We start from the raw sequence: 25252 nt of genomic DNA on the forward strand, positions 1-25252 counted from the left end.
CGGACACTATAGCATAGCTGCCCACTGCTCTGTGTGTGTGTGCGCGCACACGTGCTCATTGCTCACTTGTGTGTGCGCATGTGTGTGTTCACTGCTTCAGATGGGTTAAATGCAGAGGTGGACAGTAACGAAGTACATTTACTTGAGGACAGTACTTAAGTACACTTTTTGAGTATCTGTACTTTGCTTAAGTATTTATTTGGGGGAAACTTATTACTTTAACTTCACTACATTTGAAAGACAAATATAGTACTTTTTACTCCACTACATTTCTATCAAGGTCCTCGTTACTCGTTGCTATGAAGCAGCTTTGAAAGTGGATGTTTTTTTCTTTTCATCTCATCTCATCTCATCTCATTATCTCTAGCCGCTTTATCCTTCTACAGGGTCGCAGGCAAGCTGGAGCCTATCCCAGCTGACTACGGGTGAAAGGCGGGGTACACCCTGGACAAGTCGCCAGGTCATCACAGGGCTGACACATAGACACAGACAACCATTCACACTCACATTCACACCTACGGTCAATTTAGAGTCACCAGTTAACCTAACCTGCATGTCTTTGGACTGTGGGGGAAACCGGAGCACCCGGAGGAAACCCACGCGGACACGGGGAGAACATGCAAACTCCACACAGAAAGGCCCTCGCCGGCCCCGGGGCTCGAACCCAGGACCTTCTTGCTGTGAGGCGACAGCGCTAACCACTACACCACCGTGCCGCCCGTTTTTTTCTTTTCTTTTCTAAAATGTGATTGTTTTTTCGCAGGTGACACTGAGACAGCCTACTGTATAAGTAATCACTAGGATCACGTCACGTCCATAGACTGTATAAAATCAAGTTCAGTGATTTCTCAGCAGCATTATTTGAACACGTTCAGCTGATGGCAGAATGGAAGGACGTACCCATGGCTATACCTAGAACCCATGTTTCAGTTTTCTGAAAGGAATAAAGAGTTGTTTCGTTTTAAATGTTTGCTTTGTTCGTCTAAAACAAACCACTTCACGGCCTACAAAAACTCGCCGCCCAACCTGCAGAACCATATTGAGGTCTGTAAATGTTTTATTCCAAGAGAAAGCTTGCAATGAAGTTGTCTGTGCTTTTAGAGCTAGCGATAACGTTGCAATAGCTGTGCAGTCTGGTTAGTCAAATGACTTTCTATGGGTTTGCCCGCCAAGTTGCCATCACCTTGTTCACGGCTAACGTTAACACATAGCTAGTTAACTTGGACACTGTTAGCGTGTAAAAACGGAGTTACGCTAACATGAATATCGTTAACTTATCTGAAGTCCTTTCAGAAATATGTTTTAGCATAATCTTGCCAAATAAACAGAATGTAGAAATCTTTCTTTTTTAGGAGCGTCAGCTACCCAATATGATTTTTAGTTTGAAAAGAGTTTGCTAGCATGTCAGGTGGAGTTTCACTGACTAGATAGCTTAACATTAAACCACCATGATGGCACAGCATGTGTTCATTTTGTGAATTCACAAAATAATCCAGTCGGTCGCTTCAGTGGCATGAGGTTTTTTTTTTTTTATTGATTGATTGATTACTTTATTCTGAACAATAAAGAAGAAAGATATAAAAATAAAAATTTAAATAAAAAATACAATAATCAAAACATCATCATAAACAAACAGAATAGAGTAGCCACAAGGCAATAACATAACAATGTTCAGAAAGGATTAGGAAGAAGTAATAACTTATCCAATCCTAACCCTCTATACCACCGCTAATCAAATGTCACTTTCCACCATAATAAACTATATATACAAAAGAAAACAAAAGCAATAAACAAAAAAGAAAACATACCAACATACCAAAATATACCGACATGGTATAATATCGACCAAATCAAATCATATATACAGATACTTATGCATATATACACACATACAATACATATATACAGTACATACCTATAACTATACACTAAATACAAGAAGACCAGTCACAGACTTACTCTCAATTTCATCATCACCTATATAGTCTGCCTGTCCTCATTCTCATATATTTTTATTAACATGTTTTTATATAATTTTTTAAACAGTTTTATGTTGGTGCTATTTTTGAGTTCATTTTCCAGACCATTCCACAATTTCACCCCACAGACTGTTATGCACATACTTTTCAGAGTTGTTCTAACATTTACTCTCTTAAAATTCATTTCCCCTCTCAGGTTATACCCACCCTGCCTTTCCATAAACGTATTTTGTACCTCACCCGGAAGAAGGTTATGTCTTGCTTTATACATAATTTGTGCAGTCTTGTGTTTAACCAGATCCGTGAATTTCAGAGTGTGTGCTTTTACGAATAATGCATTTGTATGCTCAAGATATCCTGTATTATTGACAATTCTTATTGCTCTTTTTTGTAATGTGCATAACGGCTGCAGGTTAGATTTGTAGGTATTACCCCATATCTCCACACAGTAGCTCAGATATGGAAGTATGAGTGCATTATACAGAGTATGTAGTGATTTATAGTCCAGAATGTGTCTTGATTTCCCCAAAATTGCAGTAATCTTTGCTATTTTTGCTTTAACATGATTACATGATTATAAGCGTCGTGACAATAATACAACAATGTGTTGACAGAAAATGTGCCTTTAATACTTAAGTATTTTTAAAAGTAAGTACTTCAGTACTTTAACTTAAGTAAAAATTTGACTGGACAACTTTCACTTGTATCGGAGTAACATTTGACCAGTGGGATCTGTACTTTGACTTAAGTAATGAAGTTGGGTGCTTTGTCCACCTCTGGTTAAATGCAGACTAGGAATTTCACTGTGTGCTTAAGTCTGTATTTGAGTGCACATGACAAATAAAGGCTTCTTGACTTCTTGACTTGAAGTAACTCATGTTGCATTACATTACATTTAGTCAGTGTGAAGCAGTTGTGCCATACTGAGAGGCAATCACGGGACATTCACAGTCCTTCTCCATACATAGGAGCATGATTGTTATCATAAACAAAAGAAAGGCCTGACAGTGCCATTCTCCATAAAGGAACTGCAGTTATAGTCTCTTATTGGCTCATTGTGTTTCTTCATACATACTGTACTGATTTATGAAACCCTTAATCATCAAGCTTTCCAAAATTACTACGAAAACATGGTATTGTATTGTACTGATTTATTCATTATTCAAATGACATTATATAAAAATGATACAATAATCTCATCTCATTATCTTTAGCCGCTTTATCCTGTTCTACAGGGTCGCAGGCAAGCTGGAGCCTATCCCAGCTGACTACGGGGGAAAGGCGGGGTACACCCTGGACAAGTCGCCAGGTCATCACAGGGCTGACACATAGACACAGACAACCATTCACACTCACATTCACACCTACGGTCAATTTAGAGTCACCAGTTAACCTAACCTGCATGTCTTTGGACTGTGGGGGAAACCGGAGCACCCGGAGGAAACCCACGCGGACACGGGGAGAACATGCAAACTCCGCACAGAAAGGCCCTCGCCGGCCACAGGGCTCGAACCCAGACCTTCTTGCTGTGAGGCAACAGCGCTAACCACTACACCACCGTGCCACCCCTGATACAATAATATAAAATAAATAGATAACACAATAAAGTGCAAGCACTTATTTCCATTGTGGTCCAAAAGGAGTTACATGATCAACATGGGTACAAAAGTTAGAGTATACAATAACAAGTGGGGTTAAAAATTATATAGTCAACAAAATAAAAATAAAAGTACGATAAGTCAATATTTAAGACCGAAAAAAGTGTTAATATGGCTGAAAAATACTCCCAGCAGGATCAAAGCATTATGATGTCAAATTTCTTAGCTTAATTTTACAACTTGAAATAAATCCCATTCGTTAATGCAAAGGCTGAAGGTATGAACTTTAACCTAGTAACCTTCTATCCATCCATTTTCTATAGCACTTATCCATTAAGGGTCACAATAAGGTGAAGCCAATCACAACTGACACTGAACAAGAGGCAGGGCACACCCTGGACAGGTCAACAGTCTATCATGGGCCTACTAAGTAACCTTATCTTCTTTTAATTAATTAATTAATTCATTCATTCATTCATTCATTCATTCATCTTCAGTAACTACTTTATTCTGGTCAGGGTAGCAACAGATCTGGCGGAAATACACCTCAGAAGGGACGTAAGTGCAATAACAAATATCATGGTTTACACTTATAATTATACAGCACTGTCAACTTCTAGCCCTTTAATGTGCTTTTATATAATCCTTAAAGGAGCCTGCTCACTTTCCCAGAAGTTTCTGTGCCAAGTAGTGAGTTGCCGAGTTGCCGTTTTCACATCCGTTGATATTCCACTATTTGCAAAACAATCCTAAGCCATAGATCATAATTGAAAATGTAACTGAAATATCAGTGTGGACCAAGGGATTCATTACAAGGTGGACAATTTGGACAAGTTGGACAGCTACAAAGTGGTAGCTCAGCACAATAACAGCGCATTGACACAACAACATTATAAAAACTTAAGGCAAGGCAAGTTTATTTATATAGCACATTTCATACACAATGGCAGTTCAATGTGCTTTACAGAAGTAAAAACAAAAACAGTAAACAATAGAGAAATAAAATTACATAAAATAATTTTATTTTTATTCTAAAACAATTAATTAAAAGAATTAAAAGAAAATAATAAGAATTAAACAATAGTAAAAATAAAATAATAAAATGAAGTAGTAGTTCAAATAGGATGAGAAAAAAACCCCAGCAGAATAGAATAAAGAATAAAATAGAATAAAGTTAAAGTAAATTTAAAACATGCAGAGAAAGTAAAGATTATAAAAAAATGTAAAGAAGACAATATTAATTATTTAATAGAAAGCATCTGAGAACAGCTTGGTCTTTAACCTAGATTTGAAGCTGCCAACAGCAGGAGCATTTTTAATGTCCTCTGGCAGTTGGTTCCATAGCTGTACTGCATAGTAGCTAAAAGCTGCTTCACCATACTTTGTTTTAACAACTGGTTTTAATAGTAAATTTTTCTGTTTTGATCTGGTAGATCTGATTGGGTTAGGCCGCTGCAACATATCAGAGAGGTAATTGGGCCCTGTACCATTTAGAGATTTGTATACCAGCAGCAATACTTTAAAGTCAATTCTGTAGCTCACTGGAAGCCAGTGAAGGGACCTTAGAATTGGAGTAATGTGCTCTGTTCTTTTTGTTCGTGTGAGAACCCTCGCCGCTGCATTTTGAACCAGCTGAAGTCGTTTGATGGTCTTTTTTGGCAGGCCTGTGAAAAAGCCATTGCAGTAATCAACCCTACTAGAGATGAAGGCATGTATTAGTTTTTCCAGATCATTTTTTGACATAAGTCCTCTTAGTTTGGAAATGTTTTTTAGGTGATAAAATGCCTAATAAAAACTTAACTAGAAATAGGCATTAAAACTGAAATTTAAGCAATCGAAGCAATCTCATCTCATCTCATTATCTCTAGCCGCTTTATCTTGTTCTACAGGGTCGCAGGCAAGCTGGAGCCTATCCCAGTTGACTACGGGCGAAAGGCGGGGTACACCCTGGACAAGTCGCCAGGTCATCACAGGGCTGACATATAGACACAGACAACCATTCACACTCACATTCACACCTACGCTCAATTTAGAGTCACCATTTAACCTAACCTGCATGTCTTTGGACTGTGGGGGAAACCGGAGCACCCGGAGGAAACCCACGCGGATACGGGGAGAACATGCAAACTCTACACAGAAAGGCCCTCGCCGGCCACGGGGCTCGAACCCAGACCTTCTTGCTGTGAGGCAACAGCACTAACCACTACATCACCGTGCTATCCCAATCGAAGCAATGTAGGTGTCTAAAAAGTTACATGAGTGCTGTGTGTAAATGTCATGATCAGAAACACAGATTACTCAGTTAAGGTGTAAAGGGATCAGACTCAGTCAAGACAAAAGGATCAGAGATTAAGATTAGAGTTAAGCCTGAATTGGTGAGTGTAAGGTTTACAGTTGGTAAACCACAAAATATGTTCTGTATTTAATTCAAATACTGTTGTTTTCAGGATATATGAAAGTTGCACCATCTTATGTGCAGAAATATCCTAAAGTGTCTTATAATCCTAAAGATCCTGCCACTGGTGATTTTTGGTGCACAGGAGTGTTCGGTTTTGATCTGTCTGTACCGAAAGAGGTTGAACTGACAACATATGATCTAGGAATGTAGACCTCTGCTGACTAAGAGATTCGGCCTCACGGATTGATCCGGGAGCAGTCACGGACACAGCTGGTCAGAGATGTTTCTCAGTTTATTGGAGGATAAACATGAATATATATTCACATTCAAGAATGTGTTGTAGTTATGTGACTGGATGATGATGACTTCATTGACGAAGCTAAGTTATCTACGTATAACGTAAATGGGTGATGAAGCATTGCATCCCTGGTTTAGACTATACTGCAAGAAGAGTGATATTATGTACCATTACATCACCCATCAGGATCATAGTTTTATGAAAAGAAGAAAGACATCACTGATTACCGTAACCTTCGTGAAGCAGAGAGCAGAATGTGCTAGCAAAGATAAATCTCAAGGATTTAGTGAACCAAAACAAGTAGCAATCAGAACAGCCTGTTCCAGTTACAAGCATCCCAAACATATACAACCCCGATTCCAAAAAAGTTGGGACAAAGTACAAATTGTAAATAAAAACGAAATGCAATAATTTACAAATCTCAAAAACTGATATTGTATTCGCAATAGAACATAGACAACATATCAAATGTCGAAAGTGAGACATTTTGAAATTTCATGCCAAATATTGGCTCATTTGAAATTTCATGACAGCAACACATCTCAAAAAAAGTTGGGACAGGGGCAATAAGAGGCTGGAAAAGTTAAAGGTACAAAAAAGGAACAGCTGGAGGACCAAATTGCAACTCATTAGGTCAATTGGCAATAGGTCATTAACATGACTGGGTATAAAAAGAGCATCTTGGAGTGGCAGCGGCTCTCAGAAGTAAAGATGGGAAGAGGATCACCAATCCCCCTAATTCTGCGCCGACAAATAGTGGAGCAATATCAGAAAGGAGTTCGACAGTGTAAAACTGCAAAGAGTTTGAACATATCATCATCTACAGTGCATAATATCATCAAAAGATTCAGAGAATCTGGAAGAATCTCTGTGTGTAAGAGTCAAGGCCGGAAAACCATACTGGGTGCCCGTGATCTTCAGGCCCTTAGACGGCACTGCATCACATACAGGCATGCTTCTGTATTGGAAATCACAAAATGGGCTCAGGAATATTTCCAGAGAACATTATCTGTGAACACAATTCACCGTGCCATCTGCCGTTGCCAGCTAAAACTCTATAGTTCAAAGAAGAAGCCGTATCTAAACATGATCCAGAAGCGCAGACGTCTTCTCTGGGCCAAGGCTCATTTAAAATGGACTGTGGCAAAGTGGAAAACTGTTCTGTGGTCAGGCGAATCAAAATTTGAAGTTCTTTATGGAAATCAGGGACGCCGTGTCATTCGGACTAAAGAGGAGAAGGACGACCCAAGTTGTTATCAGCGCTCAGTTCAGAAGCCTGCACCTCTGATGGTATGGGGTTGCATTAGTGCATGTGGCATGGGCAGTTTACACATCTGGAAAAACACCATCAATGCTGAAAGGTATATCCAGGTTCTAGAGCAACATATGCTCCCATCCAGACGACGTCTCTTTCAGGGAAGGTCTTGCATTTTCCAACATGACAATGCCAAACCAGGGCGGCACGGTGGTGTAGTGGTTAGCGCTGTCGCCTCACAGCAAGAAAGTCCGGGTTCGAGCCCCGTGGCCGGCGAGGGCCTTTCTGTGTGGAGTTTGCATGTTCTCCCCGTGTCCGCGTGGGTTTCCTCTGGGTGCTCCGGTTTCCCCCACAGTCCAAAGACATGCAGGTTAGGTTAACTGGTGACTCTAAATTGACCGTAGGTGTGAATGTGAGTGTGAATGGTTGTCTGTGTCTATGTGTCAGCCCTGCGATGACCTGGCGACTTGTCCAGGGTGTACCCCGCCTTTCGCCCGTAGTCAGCTGGGATAGGCTCCAGCTTGCTTGCGACCCTGTAGAACAGGATAAAGCGGCTAGAGCTAATGAGATGAGATGAGACAATGCCAAACCACATACTGCATCAATTACAGCATCATGGCTGCATAGAAGAAGGGTCCGGGTACTGAACTGGCCAGCCTGCAGTCCAGATCTTTCACCCATAGAAAACATTTGGCACATCATAAAACGGAAGATACGACAAAAAAGACCCAAGACAGTTGAGCAACTAGAATCCTACATTAGACAAGAATGGGTTAACATTCCTATCCCTAAACTTGAGCAACTTGTCTCCTCAGTCCCCAGACGTTTACAGACTGTTGTAAAGAGAAAAGGGGATGTCTCACAGTGGTAAACATGGCCTTGTCCCAACTTTTTTGAGATGTGTTGTTGTCATGAAACTTAAAATCACCTAATTTTTCTCTTTAAATGATACATTTTCTCAGTTTAAACATTTGATATGTCATCTATGTTCTATTCTGAATAAAATATGGAATTTTGAAACTTCCACATCATTGCATTCCGTTTTTATTTACAATTTGTACTTTGTCCCAACTTTTTTGGAATCGGGGTTGTATTTCTATCAAGGAGATGTTGGAGCAATGCTCCCCGGCCCTGTATATTCTTTTGCTTCCCTTCATTTTTAAACATGCATTGATTTGGTTTAACCCACAATCACAATCACTGACTGTGTGTTTTGCCTTAAAGGCAAAAGTCTCTCTTTCTGTCACACACCCAGTTATACACACACTCACAGGTCATAAATGTTTACAACATCTTTATTAATTAAGTCTAATATATAATGTATATAATGTATCCATTTAATGGCAATACTTTGCACATATGAGCTATATTTATACTCCAGGCTTGGGTTGTAAAATGTGTTATCATTCTTAACCTTGAAAGTTACACAGTAAATGATTCACATTAGTTAAGATATGCTTTTGTATTCTTCTTGGACACACATCGGCTGGCAGAAGCTCACTTCAGAGCACGAGGAGTGAGAAACAGAGAAGCTACGATGAGTCATGACCAACATGAATCAGTCTGTGAAAAGCTCTCAAGGGAACTCAGACATTTCAAATGGAGGGAAGTTTTCACATGGTGAGTGAGGATACATCCTCCCTATTGACCGTTTCCTTTCCATGCTAACAAAGAATCTTTTCATTTTTAATTTACTGGTTACATGAGTCATTCTAAATGTCAAGTGTTTAGCAAAGTGCCCACTAGCATTAGTGAATGTATAATAATATCTGACAGAGTTGAAGCAATTCACCAATGTACACTTAGAAAAAAAAGTGCTAAACTGTACATTTCCTAGTTGCTGGGGTGATATTGTTTGCAACTTTACTGTGGATCTTTTACCTGGCAATGTGCATGATGTATAGCTTTAAATTACTCTAAAAACAAATTACAGTCCATTTATGTACCTTGAAAGTTTTTAAAGGTATACTATGTATATCTACACTCACCGGCCACTTTATTAAGTACACCCAAACACCTGCTAGTTCTCTAATCAGCCGATCCCTTGACAGCAGCACAGTGCATGAAATCATGCAGATACAAATCAAGAGCTTTGGTTAATGTTCACTTCAAACATCAGAATAGGAAAAATTGTGATGGGTGTTGGTTTGAGCCAGATGGACTGGTTTGAGTATTTCAGAAACTGCTGATCTCCTGGAGTTTTCACACACAACAGTCTCGAGAGTTTACACAGAATGGTGCGAAGAAGAAAAAAAAAACACTGAATGAGCGACAGTTCTGTGGGTGGAAATAAACGCCTTGTTGGTAAGAGAGGTCCGAGGAAAATGGCCAGATTGGATCGAGCTGCCAGGAAGGATATAGTAACTCATAGCAACTCTTGACAACTGTGGTGAGCAGAAAAGCATCTCAGCATGCAACAGCAGAAGACCACATTGAGTTCCACTCCTGCAGCCAAGAACAGGAAGCTTAGAATCAAAAACACATTAAAGTAGCCGGTGAGAGTACGTTTACATATGACCACATATTGAAGGTACAAAAGACGTACACTTGGTGATACCACCCCAGTGACAAAGATGCAGTTTAGTACCATATTCCTGAGAATGTAAGGATCTCAGATGGAAATTTAGCTTTGATTTAACTGGATATCCATTGTGCATGGTTGTTATAGGAAGCTCCTGAAAACGCTGGCCATGGGTCAGGGTCTCTCAGCACTGATGTGCGGGACTGCAGTCTCGTCTCAGTACCTGGCCATTGAATTTCATCTGGACGTACCAATGTTTCAGAGCTGGATCAGTTACACACTTCTATGCCTCACCTACACTACTGCACTGTGTTTTAGAAAAGGTGGGGGGTTATTTAAGTTCAGATCATTGTGCTAACTTTTATTAAAAATCTAGCATGTTTCCAACTTTAGCTCTATCTACTGTATATCGGCAAAAGTGGGCACTCAAAACTCACTTTTTTCACCTTCGGGCACTTATTGAACTTAAAATGTGACTATATAGTATGAACTATAAATAATAATAATAATAATAATAATAATAATAATAATAATAATGTAGTAATAATAATAATAATAATAATAATAATAATAATAATAATAATAAATGTCTGAGGATAGGGCAGATGTAAAAGACAGTCTTATTATTAGGCTGTTCTTATGAAAGTTTATCCAATTTTCTAACACTGGCGCCAAATGGTAAAAAGTAATACTAGTTATTAACTTTATTATCCAAGGTTTTATGGATGAAACTGTGGTTATTCTGTGTTTATGTGTTTATTACAGTTAAATATAACCGCAGCTTCTTTTCTGAAAAAGTAATCCCATCTCTGTAAGACATATTATCAGAGGTGGACAAAGTACCCAATTTCATTACTTAAGTCAAAGTACAGATCCTGCTGGTCAAATGTTATTCCGATACAAGTGAAAGTTGTCCAGTCAAATTTTTACTTAAGTTAAGATACTGAAGTACTTGCTTTTAAAAACACTTAAGTATTAAAAGTACATTTTCTGTCAAAGCATTGTTGTATTATTGCCACAATGCTTACAGTACCAATTGCTGTTACCAAAGACATAAATGTGAATTCACAAAATGAACGCATTCTGTGCCATCATGGTGGTTTAACGTTAAGCTAGCTAGTCAGTGAAGCTCCACCTGACATGCTAGCAAACTCTTTTCAAACTCGAAATCATATTGGGTAGCTAATGCTCTTAAAAAAGAAAGATTTCTACATTCTGTTTATTTGACAAGATTATGCTAAAACATATTTCTGAAAGGACTTCAGATAAGTTAACGATATTCATGTTAGTGTAACTACGTTTTTACATGCTAACTAACAGTGTCCAAGTTAACTAGCTACAGTATGTGTTAACGTTAGCCGTGGACAAGGTGATGGCAACTTGGCGGGCAAATCCATAGAAAGTTATTTGACTAACCCGACTGCATAGCTATTGCAATGTTATCGCTAGCTCTAAAAGCACAGACAACTTCATTGCAAGCTTTCTCTTGGAATAAAACATTTACAGACCTCAATATGCTTCCGCGGGTCGGATGGCGAGTTTTTGTAGGCCACGATGTGGTTCGTTTTTGGCAAACAAAGCAAACACTTCAAAAGAAACTGATCTTTAATCCTTTCAGAAAACTGAAACAAGGGTTCTAGGTATAGCCATGGGTGCGTGCGTTCCCCAGAAGAACCGCCTCCTTCCATTCTGCCATCAACTGATCGTGTTCAAATAATGCTGCTGAGAAATCACTGAACTTGATTTTATACAGTCTATGGATGTTATGTGACCCTAGTGATTACCGATAGGCTGTCTCAGTGTCACTTGCGGAAAAAAAACAATCACGTTATAGAAAAAAAAGAAAAAACTTCCACTTTCAAAGCTGCTTCATAGTAACAAGTAACGAAGACCTTGATAGAAATATAGTGGAGTGAAAAGTATATTTGTCTTTCAAATGTAGTGAAGTTAAATTCATAAGTTTCCCAAAAAAAATACTCAAGTAAAGTACAGATACTCAAAAAGTGTACTTAAGTACAGTACTCAAGTAAATATACTTCGTTACCATCCACCTCTGCATATTATTGAAGAAATATGACACGAGAGTAAATACAACAGTTCTATTAACAAGAAATTAATATCAATTAAGTGACATTTTGGACACAAAATTAACTGCCCCAATAACTGTAGACTGACTGTTAACTTTACAGCTGCTTACAGAGTGAACAAATTTTCTGTTTTTTACTCAGTAACAGGAAAATATGTTGAAAATGTATATAGACCATAAAAAAGTAGATAGAGACTGGGATGAAAAATGTTGAGGTATTCCTTTTAAGAAGAAATACCACATTTGGTTAGATTTAATAGATAGATTTACAGTTACTGTACTGTATTATTGTTCTTTCTTTTAATACTATAGGAGATGAAAACATTCTGCTGATCTTAAAGACAAAATGGTGGAAATATTTATTGTTGGGGCTGGCAGATGTGGAGGCAAATTATGCAGTGGTGAAGGCTTACCAGTATACGACATTAACCAGTATACAGGTGAAAAAGCCTTTTCTGTAGATGCTATAATATTATAAAGAGGTTTATGATTTATTGCATTTGTATGTTCCTAAAAATAATTGACAGATACGTTATGCTGCTGCATGACTAATTTACTGTGTTTCAGCTTTTGGATTGCTTTATTCTCCCAGTGCTTCTGATCCTGTCCCGGGTCTTCCTGAAGACACGCTACAGAATCATTCACTATGTAGCTGTGTGTGTGTGCCTGGCTGGTGTAGGAGCCATGGTGGGGACAGATATAGTCTCAGGCCGAGATCAAGGATCAAGTGAGGGCATTGTTCACTGACTTTCTTCTGATTAGATAGCAGTGCTGTATGTTTTTTGTCAATGTTTCAAACTATACATATTAAGAAAGGAATAAAACATGAGGCATGCTGCTTATAGGTGTAGGAAAATAATCAACAGCATATCGTAAATTGTTTTATTCCTGTTGTTTGCTAATAATTACAATTTTAGATTTATTAAAGAAAGAAATGTCATACTTCTGATTTGTTTATAGATACATTTAATGTTGTAGAACATTATCACTTATGTTACAGCAGCTGTAAGCAGTCGTTCCTTCACTTTCTCTTGTTAGTAGTTAATAAGACAGAAATCACAAGGCGCAAATTCCTCCATCTTAGACTTTCCCATGACGGAAAACCTAAAGCAACAGTTTTACCTCTGACTTTTACAATATCTGAAAATGGGGACTCCTTCCGTAAATGTTAAATAAATATCTCCTTTCTCAAAGATTCACCATAAATGACCCACACTGTAAAACATTTCAGCTTCATTTAGTTATGTCCACTTACGTTTTCTCTTTAACTCAATGAGCTCTGAAAAGTGTTTTAATTTGAACTAATCTGTGCAAGTTTTCAAAGGTTAGACTTGAATTACTTAGATGTCTTGACTAATTGAGACTTTTTCTGAGTTGAAACAAAGATAATCATCAAATTGAGTTAACTTGCATTTTCAAGGCAGCAGGTGAACTTGCATTTCCAAGTTAAACCGATTTGAAATGTTTTACAGTGCATTAGACTTACATTATTTGGAGCATTTGCCATTACAACTCCCTATGAATTAGCCGTTACTATCCATCCATCCATCGATTATCTGTTATCCGTAACCACTTATCCTGTACAGGGTCACAGGCAAATTGGATCCTATCCCAGCTGACTATGGGTGAGAGGCAGGGTACACCCTGGACAAGTCACCAGGTCATCGCAGGGCTGATACATAGAGACACACAGCCATTCACACTCACATTCACACCTACGGTCAATTTAGAGCCACCAATTAGCCTAACCTGCATGTCTTTGGACTATGGAGAAACCAGAGCACCTGGAGGAAACCCACACGGACACGGGGAGAACGTGCAAACTCCACACAGAAAGGCCCCTGTTGGCCACTGGGCTCGAACCCAGAACCTTCTTGCTGTGAGGTGACAGTGCTAACCACTACTCCACCATGCCGCCCTTTAGCCATTACTACAGAAAATATAATGGGTTAGAATGAGTATATGAATATAATCCTGTAAATTGAGTTATTACTGGCTCTTTTGTCAGAGCTATACAAAATGAATCGAAACCTTCTGACCAATCAGAATTGAGAATTTATCAGCGTTGTTACCATAAAGTAATTAAAATAATTGCTTTATACAGCAAATGATGAGGGCAGCACGGTGGTGTAGTGGTTAGCGCTGTCGCCTCACAGCAAGAAGGTCTGGGTTCGAGCCCCGTGGCCGACGAGGGCCTTTCTGTATGGAGTTTGCATGTTCTCCCTGTGTCCACGTGGGTTTCCTCCGGGTGCTCCGGTTTCCCCCACAGTCCAAAGACATGCAGGTTAGGTTAACTGGTGACTCTAAATTGAGCGTAGGTGTGAATGTGAGTGTGAATGGTTGTCTGTGTCTATGTGTCAGACCTGCGATGACCTGGCGACTTGTCCAGGGTGTACCCTGCCTTTCGCCCGTAGTCAGCTGGGATAGGCTCCAGCTTGCCTGCGACCCTGTAGAACAGGATAAAGCGGCTAGAAATAATGAGATGAGATGAGATGAGCATATGATGAAGATAAACCACTACCCAACCACTGAAGTTGATTGAACTATTCTCCATAAACTAAGAAGTATTGTAATGAATTGTAACAAACATCTGTATCATACAATACGTTCTGACTCTAAATCATGCTGACTTTAACAGGTAGCAACATTCTGCTGGGAGATGGCCTGGTTATCATCAGTGCCACTCTGTACGCAGTCTCCAACCTGTGTCAAGAGTACATTGTGAAGAATAAAAGACAGCTGGAGTTTCTGGGGATGGTCGGCCTTTTCGGAACACTGATCAGCGGAATACAGCTGTGAGACTCATTTGGATGTTTATCAAATTGCATGTTGAGGTACATGTTTTTAATCAGCTGTGCAGATTTTGTTTTCCAAAAGATTTTGCATAATACTGTATCTCATGATAAATGATGCCCCTTTTCCACCAAATCAGTTCCAGGGCTGGTTCGGGGCCAGTGCTTAGATTGGAACCGGGTTTTCTGTTTCCACTGACAAAGAACTGGCTCTGGGGCCAGAAAAACCGGTTCCAGGCTAGCACCAGCTCTTTGCCGGGCCAGAGGAAAGAACTGCTTACGTCAGTGGGGGGGGGCGAGTTGTTAAGACCAACAACAATAGCAAGACCGCGAAAGGTCGCCATTTTTAAATAAGCGACGAGATATCATGGATGCAGTAAAGCAGCAGTCATCCATTGTTGTTGTTGTTGTTGCTGCTGCTTCTTCTTCTTCTTCTTCTCCGTGTTGTTGATGCTTCTATGTTCGTGCCAAGGTTTATGCAAACGCAGCGACGTAACTGATGTATACAGTGACGTAATGACGTGGCTCCCCTTAGCACCCCAAGCTATGGAAAAGCAAACTGGTTCTCAGCTGGCTCGCAAGTTGAATGAGTTGTGAACCAGCACCAGCAGTGACCCTGAACCAGCCCTGGAACTGATTTGGTGGAAAAGGGGTATGAGTGACCTAATTTAAGTACTCTTGTACAAACCAAAACACTATACATGGAATTTTTTTTTTATTACAGAGGTATTTTAGAACATATGAAGGTGGCAAATATTAAGTGGACATGGCAAATTGGTAAGAGTCTTATGTTTAGATTTTCTACTGCAAATTAATACACTGTGAGATTATTTGACCAATTTTTTTTCCAAAGATGTGTCCATGTGGGATGGCACAGGGAGGCAGGTCAAGTCAAAGTCCCTCTCATGCCAGAATCTGGTCTTCCCAGGCAGTCTCCTGTCCCAGTACTAACCAACTCTTTAAGGCGTATGGGTGCAGCGCCGATCTCCGTTTCAATAGCCCTTGGCCTCTCGTCTATACAACTAGGGTTACAGTGGGGGGGGGCTAGTCCTCTGGTAATCGCGAGAGTTTGATTCCCTATTCACATCTGTATTGCAGTGTGCCTTGCCAGATGGTAGTAGGTGCCATTTTTATGATGGGCTTTGGTATGACCCAACTGTGAATAGAACTTGCGAAAAAAATAAATAAATAAAAAATTAAAAAAATAATCTGGATCCTTCAGTATTAAATAACTACAGGCCAATATCAAATTTACCATTCATCGGGAAAATCCTTGAAAAAATTGTCTTCAATCAATTAACTGCCTTCTTGATATCAAACAGCCGTTTTGATAATTTTCAGTCAGGTTTTCGTGCCAATCATAGCACTGAAACAGCGCTGATTAAAGTTATAAATGACATACGTCTTAATACTGATGCAGGCAAAACATCGGTCCTGGTACTATTGGACCTCAGTGCAGCTTTTGATACTGTTGATCACAACATACTGCTATATCGACTTGAACACTGGGTTGGATTGACTGGTAAAGTTATCAATTGGTTCAATTCATACTTAAAAGATAGAAGCTTCTTTGTTACCATGGGAAATTGTTCCTCAACGTCAATGTCCTTGACCTGTGGTGTCTCCCAGGGGTCGATTCTTGGACCATTACTTTTCAACCTTTATATGCTCCCACTTGGGCAAATTATCAATAACAATTCAATTTTGTATCACTGCTATGCAGATGACACCCAAATTTATCTTGCTCTATCACCTAATGATTATGCCCCCCTTGAATGTCTCTACCAGTGTATCGATCAAATCAACAACTGGATGTCACAAAATTTTCTTCAGCTGAACTCAGATAAAACAGAAGTAATTCTATTTGGAAAAAAAGATGAAAGACTGAGGATTACCAGTATTCTTGACACTAAACGGATTAAAACTAAAGAAATGGTTAAAAATCTTGGTGTTTTCATTGACAGCGAGCTAAACTTTGATAGTCACATGAAAGCAATCACTAAAACGGCATTCTATCACCTAAAAAACATTTCCAAACTAAGAGGACTTATGTCAAAAAATGATCTGGAAAAACTGATACATGCCTTCATCTCTAGTAGGGTTGATTACTGCAATGGCCTTTTCACAGGCCTGCCAAAAAAGACCATCAAACGACTTCAGCTGGTGCAAAATGCAGCGGCTAGGGTTCTCACACGAACAAAAAGAACAGAGCACATTACTCCAATTCTAAGGTCCCTTCACTGGCTTCCAGTAAGCTACAGAATTGACTTTAAAGCATTGCTGCTGGTGTACAAATCTCTAAATGGTACAGGGCCCAATTACCTCTCTGATATGTTGCAGCGGCCTAACCCAATCAGATCTACCAGATCGCAACAGAAAAATTTACTATTAAAACCTGTTGTTAAAACAAAGTATGGTGAAGCAGCTTTTAGCTACTATGCAGTGCAGCTATGGAACCAACTCCCAGAGGACATCAAAAATGCTCCTGCTGTTGACAGCTTCAAATCTAGGTTAAAGACCAAGCTGTTTTCAGATGCTTTCTGTTAAATAATTAATATTGTTTTCTATACATGTTTTTATAATCTGTACTTTTACAGTTTCTGCATGTTTCAAATTTTACTTAACTTTTATTCTATTTTATTCTGTTGGGTTTTTTTTCTCCCCCTATTTGAACTTCTACTTCATTTTATTATTTTATTTATACTATTGTTTAATTCTTATTATATTTTCCCATTTATTTTATGTAATTTTATTCTCTATTGTTTACTGTTTTGCTTTTACTTCTGTAAAGCACATTGAACTGCCACTGTGTATGAAATATGCTATATAAATAAACTTGCCTTGCCTTGCGATCTCCCAGTTGAGAGGTGGACACGCTAACCACTAGGCCAACTCGCAGTCAGGGAGGCAGGTGCTACCCTTAAAATAATCCTTGCCACCCCGCCCGATTCTGATCACATCTGTGAAAGCTTTATTACTTTACTCTTACAAATTTAATCTATTTGTTAGGACTGGGACTGTTTTGGCCTCTAGAGGCCGCTGTTATTTCCTTTTCTGGTCATGTTTGTTTTGGCCTCTAGAGGTCACCACTGTGTTCTGTGTTTTGTTTTTGTTTTATTGCCTGTTTCCTGCCCCGCCCTGTCCTTAATTAGTTTGTGTATTTATACCCCTGAGTTCAGTCCTCTTGTCACGGAGTCTTTGTGCTGTTATGTTTAGCTCCAGTTTCCTCTGTACCGTGTTCCTTGCCTTTGTCTTTTTGGTTTTGCACCTTGCTTTTCTTTTTGGACTTTTGGTATTTACTGTTTTTTGGATCTTCTGAGCATTTGCATTTTTGCCTTTTCTTTTCTTATTTTTGGACTTTGAACTTTTGGATATTTTTTATTTTCCCTTTATCTTCTGAGCTTTTGGAATACTTTTGTTTTTTGCCGTGGATTGTATATATTGTAAATAAACCTTTTGATACTTTTCTACTTCCGCCTCACGCCTCTGCATTTGAGTCATCCCCCTGGTGGCCTAGTGGGGGTTTGCTGGATTATCACACCAGTGAACCAGGTTCAAATCCCAGCAAAACCCTAACAGAAAGACTCCGTCATGACCGACTCAGCAGAGGCTGCTTCAACTGTCTACCCGGCCAACCTTCAGGGAATTATGGCAGCTTTGACACGCTTCGGAGCGACCATGGACGCTCATGGACGAATGCTCACCAGCCAACGTGAGGCCCTTGCTCGCCACGAGGAACTGCTTCAGCAAATTGGGAAAACCCTGGCACAGCTGACACCTCTGCCTGCATCTCCTCATCCTGATCCGGCTCCTGCTCCCGCTCCAGTGCCTCCCGCCACGCTGTCTCCTTCACCTCGCGGGGTTCCTTACCCAGTGCCAACTCACCAACTCACCTTTGAGCTCCAGCCTACCACCTACACTACAGATCACCGCAAGATTGCCTTTGTGATAACCTTGTTAGCTGGTAAGGCACAAGCTTGGGCAACGGCCATCTGGCAAAGACAGGGACCCGAGTGCTCTGACTTCAAGCTATTTACAGAGGAGATGCTTCGGGTCTTCGATCAGGCAGACATCAGTAAAGATGCAGCCAGGAAGCTCATGTCTGTCCGACAGGAGGGAAGCGTTGCAGACTATGCCATCTCGTTCCGGACCCTCGCAGCAGTAAGTGGATGGAACGAGACTGCCCTGGTGTCAGCCTTCCACCATGGTCTGTCTGACCCCATCAAAGACGGTCTGGGTTCTATCGGATGCCCAAGTGACCTTGAAACGCTGATCTCACATTCTACTCGCCTTGACAACAGGATGAGAGAATGCCGCCAATTCCTGAGCCTCCCCGGCCTCCACCTGGAGCCCGTCTACCTCCTCCAGTGACTGTCCAGAGCCCATGCAAGTTGGCCATACTCGTCTCTCCGTAGCCGAGAGGGAGCGCAGAAGGAGGGACAAGTGCTGCATCTACTGTGGCAAGCCTGGTCACTTCTGAGCATCATGTCCCAAGCTCTTGGGAAAAGGACCGCCCCGTCCAGCCAAGGGAGGGTTGTGACGGGGCCTACCCTCTCTCCCGGACTCCCTGGCCAAGGAATCTACATCCCGGTCTCCATCTCCTGGGGTGAGTCCGTCCACTCTTGTCAAGCCTTGTTAGACTCAGGGGCGGCTGGAAACTTTATGGATATCCACTTCGCCCAAAGCATCAATGTCCCGACTGCACCTCTTGAAGTCCCACTGTCTGTGTCTGCCCTCAATGGCCAAGCGTTAGGTGATGGAAGAGTTACCCAAGTTACTTCTCCAGTCTTCCTCCAGTCTCAAGGTCACAAGGAAGAAATATCCCTGCACCTGATTCCTTCACCTGAGTTCCCAGTTATTCTAGGTCTTCCTTGGCTTACCCGCCACAACCCTCATATAGACTGGGTCACTAGCCAGGTTGTGGAGTGGGGTCCTGCTTGCTATGCCTCTTGTCTGCTCTCTAGCTCTCCTGTGTCTCCTGCCGAGCCTCCCGATCTCACCGAGTTATCTCAAGTTCCCACAGAGTACTGGGATCTCAAGGAAGTTTTCAGTAAGAGCAGGGCTGCCGTTCTCCCTCCGCACCGTGCATATGACTGTGCCATCGACTTGCTCCCTGGGACTACCCCTCCTCGTGGCAGACTGTTTTCCCTCTCTCAGCCAGAACGCAAGGCCATGGAGGAGTACATCAAGGAGGCCTTGGCCTCTGGGTTCATTCGACCCTCCACCTCACCCGCTGGTGCCAGCTTCTTCTTTGTTGGCAAGAAGGATGGGGGGCTCCGGCCATGTATTGATTATAGGGGCCTGAACAAGATCACCATGCACAACCGCTATCCCCTTCCGCTGATGTCCACAGCATTCAACCTGCTCCAAGGCGCCACCATCTTCACCAAGTTGGACTTACGGAACGCATACCATCTCGTCCGTATCCGATAGGGAGACGAGTGGAAGACCGCCTTTAACACCCTGTCAGGGCACTACGAGTACCAGGTCATGCCCTTCGGACTCACCAATGCACCAGCTGTTTTTCAGGCCCTTATCAACGACGTCTTGAGGGATATGATTAATCAATACGTTTTCGTCTACCTCGACGACATCCTGATATTCTCCAAGACCTTACAGGAGCACCGCCACCATGTCCGCCAAGTCCTCCAGAGACTTTTACAGAATAATCTGTTTGCTAAAGCCCAGAAATGCGAGTTTCATGTCCCCGAGGTCTCCTTCCTGGGATTTATCGTACGAACGGGGAAACTCCAAATGGACCCAGCCAAGACCCTGGCCGTCCGGGACTGGCCTACTCCCAAGTCCGTCAAGGAGGTTCAGAGGTTCTTAGGATTCGCTAACTTCTACCGCAAGTTCATCAGGAACTTCAGCTCCGTAGCAGCACCTATGTCAGACCTCACCAAAAGGACTGGTGGTTCCTATGTCTGGTCCCCTCAGGCGGAAAAGGCGTTTAATGACCTCAAACACCGCTTTTGCACGGCACCTATTCTGGTTCTCCCGGACACCTCCCAACCATTCATCGTGGAGGTGGACACCTCGGACAGTGGTGTCGGCGCGGTGCTCTCTCAACACTCGGAAGGGAAGCTGCACCCCTGCGCTTACTTCTCCCACTGCCTGAGCCCTGCGGAGTCCCGCTATGATGTGGGGGATCGGGAACTGCTAGCGGTTAAACGAGCCCTTGAGGAGCGGAGGCACTGGCTGGAGGGAGCGCAACATCCATTCCTGGTGTGGATGGACCATAAGAACCTGGAGTACCTCCAGCAAGCCAAGAGGCTGAACCCACGACAGGCTAGGTGGGCTTTGTTTTTCAGCCGTTTCAATTTCACCCTATCATACCACCCGGGCTCTAAGAACACCAAACCGGACGCGCTCTCCAGGCTGTTCTCACCCAACAACAGGGAGAGTGAAGTTGGGCCTATCATCCCTGTATCCCAGATTGTGGCTCCTGTCCGCTGGGGTATTGAGGAGACCATTCGACAAGCTCAACGCCGGGACCCTGATCCTGGGACGGGGCCACCGGGCCTCCTGTACGTCCCTAGTCAAGCCCGGGCCAAGGTTCTCCAGTGGGGTCACTCTTCCCCTCTCACCGCCCACCCGGGAGCTCGGAGGACCCTGGACTTCCTGAAAAGACGCTTCTGGTGGCCTAACATGGAGAAGGAAGTAAGGTCATTCGTCCTGTCCTGTGAGGTCTGCACCAGAACCAAGAACCTGCGACAGCGTCCCCAGGGTCTCCTGCATCCTCTGTCTATTCCCCGGCGTCCCTGGTCCCACGTGGCGTTCGACTTCATCACGGGTCTCCCTGAGTCTCAAGGTAACACTGTCATTTTGGTCATTGTGGACAGATTCTCCAAGGCCTGCCGCTTTATACCACTGTGCAAACTCCCTTCTGCCCTTGACACTGCTAAATTGCTATTTAATCACGTCTTCCGAGTCTTTGGTCTTCCACAGGACATTGTCTCTGACCGGGGGCCCCAGTTCTCCTCCCGAGTGTGGCACGGCTTCTGCAAGCTCATCGGGGCCACTGCCAGCCTCTCCTCTGGGTTCCACCCCCAGTCCAATGGCCAGATGGAGAGGCTCAATCAAGACCTGGAAACCACCCTGCGAGGCCTGGCTATGGATAACCCGACATCGTGGAGCACCTGGCTGCCATGGGCTGAGTATGACCACAACACCCTGCAGTCATCGGCCACCAAGCTGTCGCCGTTCCAGTGCCAATTTGGGTTCCAGCCACCTCTGTTCCCGGACCAGGAGGAGGACGCTGGGGTGCCCTCGGTCAACCAATACGTGAGACGGTGACGCAAGACCTGGAGCAAGGTCAGGAGGACACTCATCCAGACCTCCAGTACCAACCAGACTCAGGCCAACCGCCATAGGAGACCTGCCCACACTTTCCGCCCTGGGCAGCGGGTTTGGCTGTCCACCAAGGACCTTCTGCTGCAGGTGGAGAACCGCAAGCTTGCTCCTCGCTACATTGGCCCTTTCAAGGTTGTACGCAGAGTTAACCCTGTCTCCTACTGGCTCCAGTTACCACGTACGCTAAGGATTAACCCCACATTCCATGTTTCCCTGTTGCGGCCCGTACTGACGTCCACGTATGCCCCTGCCCCTAGGAACCCCCCGCCCCCCGCATCTTCCAGGGTCAGACTGTTTTCACCGTGCGCCGCCTGCTGGACTCCCGCCGGGTTCGCGGGGGTCTCCAATATCTTGTGGACTGGGAGGGCTATGGCCCTGAGGAGCGCTGCTGGGTCCCAGCTCGGGACATACTAGACAAAGAACTTTGTCGGGACTTCCATTCGGCCCATCCTGATCGTCCTGGGAACGTCAAGAGACGCTCCTGGGGGGGGTCCTGTTAGGACTGGGACTGTTTTGGCCTCTAGAGGCCACTGTTATTTCCTTTTCTGGTCATGTTTGTTTTGGCCTCTAGAGGTCACCACTGTGTTCTGTGTTTTGTTTTTGTCTTATTGCCTGTTTCCTGCCCCGCCCTGTCCTTAATTAGTTTGTGTATTTATACCCCTGAGTTCAGTCCTCTTGTCACGGAGTCTTTGTGCTGTTATGTTTAGCTCCAGTTTCCTCTGTACCGTGTTCCTTGCCTTTGTCTTTTTGGTTTTGCACTTTGCTTTTCTTTTTGGACTTTTGGTATTTACTGTTTTTTGGATCTTCTGAGCATTTGCATTTTTGCCTTTTCTTTTCTTATTTTTGGACTTTGAACTTTTGGATATTTTTTATTTTCCCTTTATCTTCTGAGCTTTTGGAATACTTTTGTTTTTTGCCGTGGATTGTATATATTGTAAATAAACCTTTTGATACTTTTCTACTTCCGCCTCACGCCTCTGCATTTGAGTCATCCCCTTGGTGGCCTAGTGGGGGTTTGCTGGATTATCACACCAGCGAACCAGGTTCGAATCCCAGCAAAACCCTAACACTATTATATTGTGCTCACGGCGGCACGGTGGTGTAGTGGTTAGCGCTGTCGCCTCCCAGCAAGAAGGTCCTGGGTTCGAGCCCAGTGGCCGGCGAGGGCTTTTCTGTGCGGGGTTTGCATGTTCTCCCCGTTTCCTCCGGGTGCTCCGGTTCCCCCACAGTCCAAAGACATGCAGGGTAGGTTAACTGGTGACTCTAAATTGACCGTAGGTGTGAATGTGAGTGTGAATGGTTGTCTGTGTCTATGTGTCAGCCCTGTGATGACCTGGCAACTTGTCCAGGGTGTACCCCGCCTTTCGCCCGTAGTCAGCTCGGATAGGCTCCAGCTTGCCTGCGACCCTGTAGAACAGGATAAGCAGCTACAGATAATGGATGGATGGATATTGCACTCATTCATCTTCAGTAACTGCTTCATACTGGTCAGGGTCATTGTAGATCCAGAGCCTATCACCTTAGATAGGCAATTTATATCCACTCTAAATATGCAATTAAGAGCAGCCAGTCCGTCAACTAACTGGTTTTGGGTGTTTGGAACAAACTAGTGAACCTGGAGTAAACCCTCAAAGTACATAGAGGAAACATGAAAAATCCTGCAAAGACAATAATCCAAGCTCAGGATTGACCCAGTGACCCAGGAACTCTGAGGGAACTAAAAAAGATTTGGACAATATTAGACCAGTATATTATTATGTGCTCATTTATTTTGCATCTTATACTACAACACTAAATGATCTACGTCTCCTGTAACCCTTTGCCATCCCACATCTTAAAACCTGGACACTAATTTCTCAGTTTGATTGTTTGAATTGTATTTGTCCCCTGGCTTGTCTCAGTTGTGTCTCTGGTTCTCTCCTCAGCTCTTCTCCTGTGTGGCTTTGCTGCGTGTATGTATACATTGTACAGCTGCATGCCTGTAGTGATCAGCATGTCCAGCGCCACAGCCGTTAACCTCTCTCTGCTCACGACTGATCTCTTCAGCCTCTTCTGTGGCCTTTTCCTATTCCAGTACAATGTGAGTACTAACAGTGCCACTATGCATTGCACACATGCAAAGACACACTCAACCATCTCAGAGGCTTTCAGTAAAACTTTATTGATGATAATTAATAAACTGCAATCACTGTTCTTGTGGACTCTGGTCTGCTTGGTGTAGTTTCCTGGGTAACAGTAACATGCTTACTTTGTGTATAATCTTGCTTCTGGATGTCTCTTTAATTATTGTCAAAGGACCAGTAGTCTATGAGTGGTTGAGTCATTTTCTAATGTACTTTGATTATGAAATTGAGTCATTTTCTGAGTCACTGTGAGTGATGTAGTTCTTTCTACTCAGTTCTCAGGGCTCTATCTTGTATCTTTAATGGTGATCATGGTGGGTTTCATAATGTTCAACGCAGTCCCTCCACCAAACCAAACTCCTGAAACAGGGTCTGAGGAGAGAGGACATGACAATCAGGCCACTGAGCTTGATGAAGAGAGATAAGTGGGCCCTGAAGTTGAGAATCAAGAGAGAGGTGAGACTGATTCCAGTGGAAATAGTCTTCCAGCTGAAAAGGGACATGGATGTGTTTTAAGCAGTGTTAAAATGTAGCTCAGAAACTTCAGGCCAAAATTCTGTGTGGATTTAGTTGTGATTGATGACGACACTTATGTTGATACAAACTTACTTTCAACAATATATAATTTTATTGCTTATACTTGAATAACAATTGTATTTAGGCCATATTTAGGAGTCTGTTGGGGGGGTTATATTTGAAAATGTCTAGTGTCACTCTATTACATCATCTGCTATATACTGTATACTATATATACAGGCTGTGTATTTGAACATTTGAATGACAATATATAAATATACATAAATTAAAAGGGCTGGCTCACCCTTCCCAGAAGCCTCTGTGCCAAGTAGC

The 25252-nt window shown here is 42.5% G+C and overlaps 1 protein-coding gene across 1 annotated transcript; it reads left to right on the plus strand.

Moving 5' to 3' along the window:
• The first annotated feature begins 9065 nt into the window (after positions 1-9065).
• Positions 9066-24975, plus strand: slc35f2l (info solute carrier family 35 member F2, like). The gene is made up of 8 exons (XM_060898072.1): positions 9066-9148; positions 10197-10372; positions 12448-12575; positions 12703-12862; positions 14774-14930; positions 15652-15704; positions 24206-24360; positions 24679-24975. Exons 1-8 carry the CDS (start codon positions 9066-9068, stop codon positions 24826-24828), a joined length of 1062 nt encoding a protein of 353 aa, XP_060754055.1. The 3' UTR covers positions 24829-24975.
• The last annotated feature ends 277 nt before the right edge of the window (positions 24976-25252 follow it).

Source organism: Neoarius graeffei, chromosome 17 (assembly GCF_027579695.1).
Source record: "Neoarius graeffei isolate fNeoGra1 chromosome 17, fNeoGra1.pri, whole genome shotgun sequence".
Lineage (NCBI taxonomy): Eukaryota > Metazoa > Chordata > Actinopteri > Siluriformes > Ariidae > Neoarius > Neoarius graeffei.

Excerpts from the sequence above, each read along its gene's own strand:
- slc35f2l (XM_060898072.1), top strand. The coding sequence starts at position 9,066 with ATGAGTCATGACCAACATGAATCAGTCTGTGAAAAGCTCTCAAGGGAA. Across the intron at positions 12,576-12,702 it reads CGACATTAACCAGTATACAG|CTTTTGGATTGCTTTATTCT; the intron begins GTGAAAAAGCCT and ends ACTGTGTTTCAG. Across the intron at positions 14,931-15,651 it reads CTGATCAGCGGAATACAGCT|AGGTATTTTAGAACATATGA; the intron begins GTGAGACTCATT and ends TTTTTATTACAG.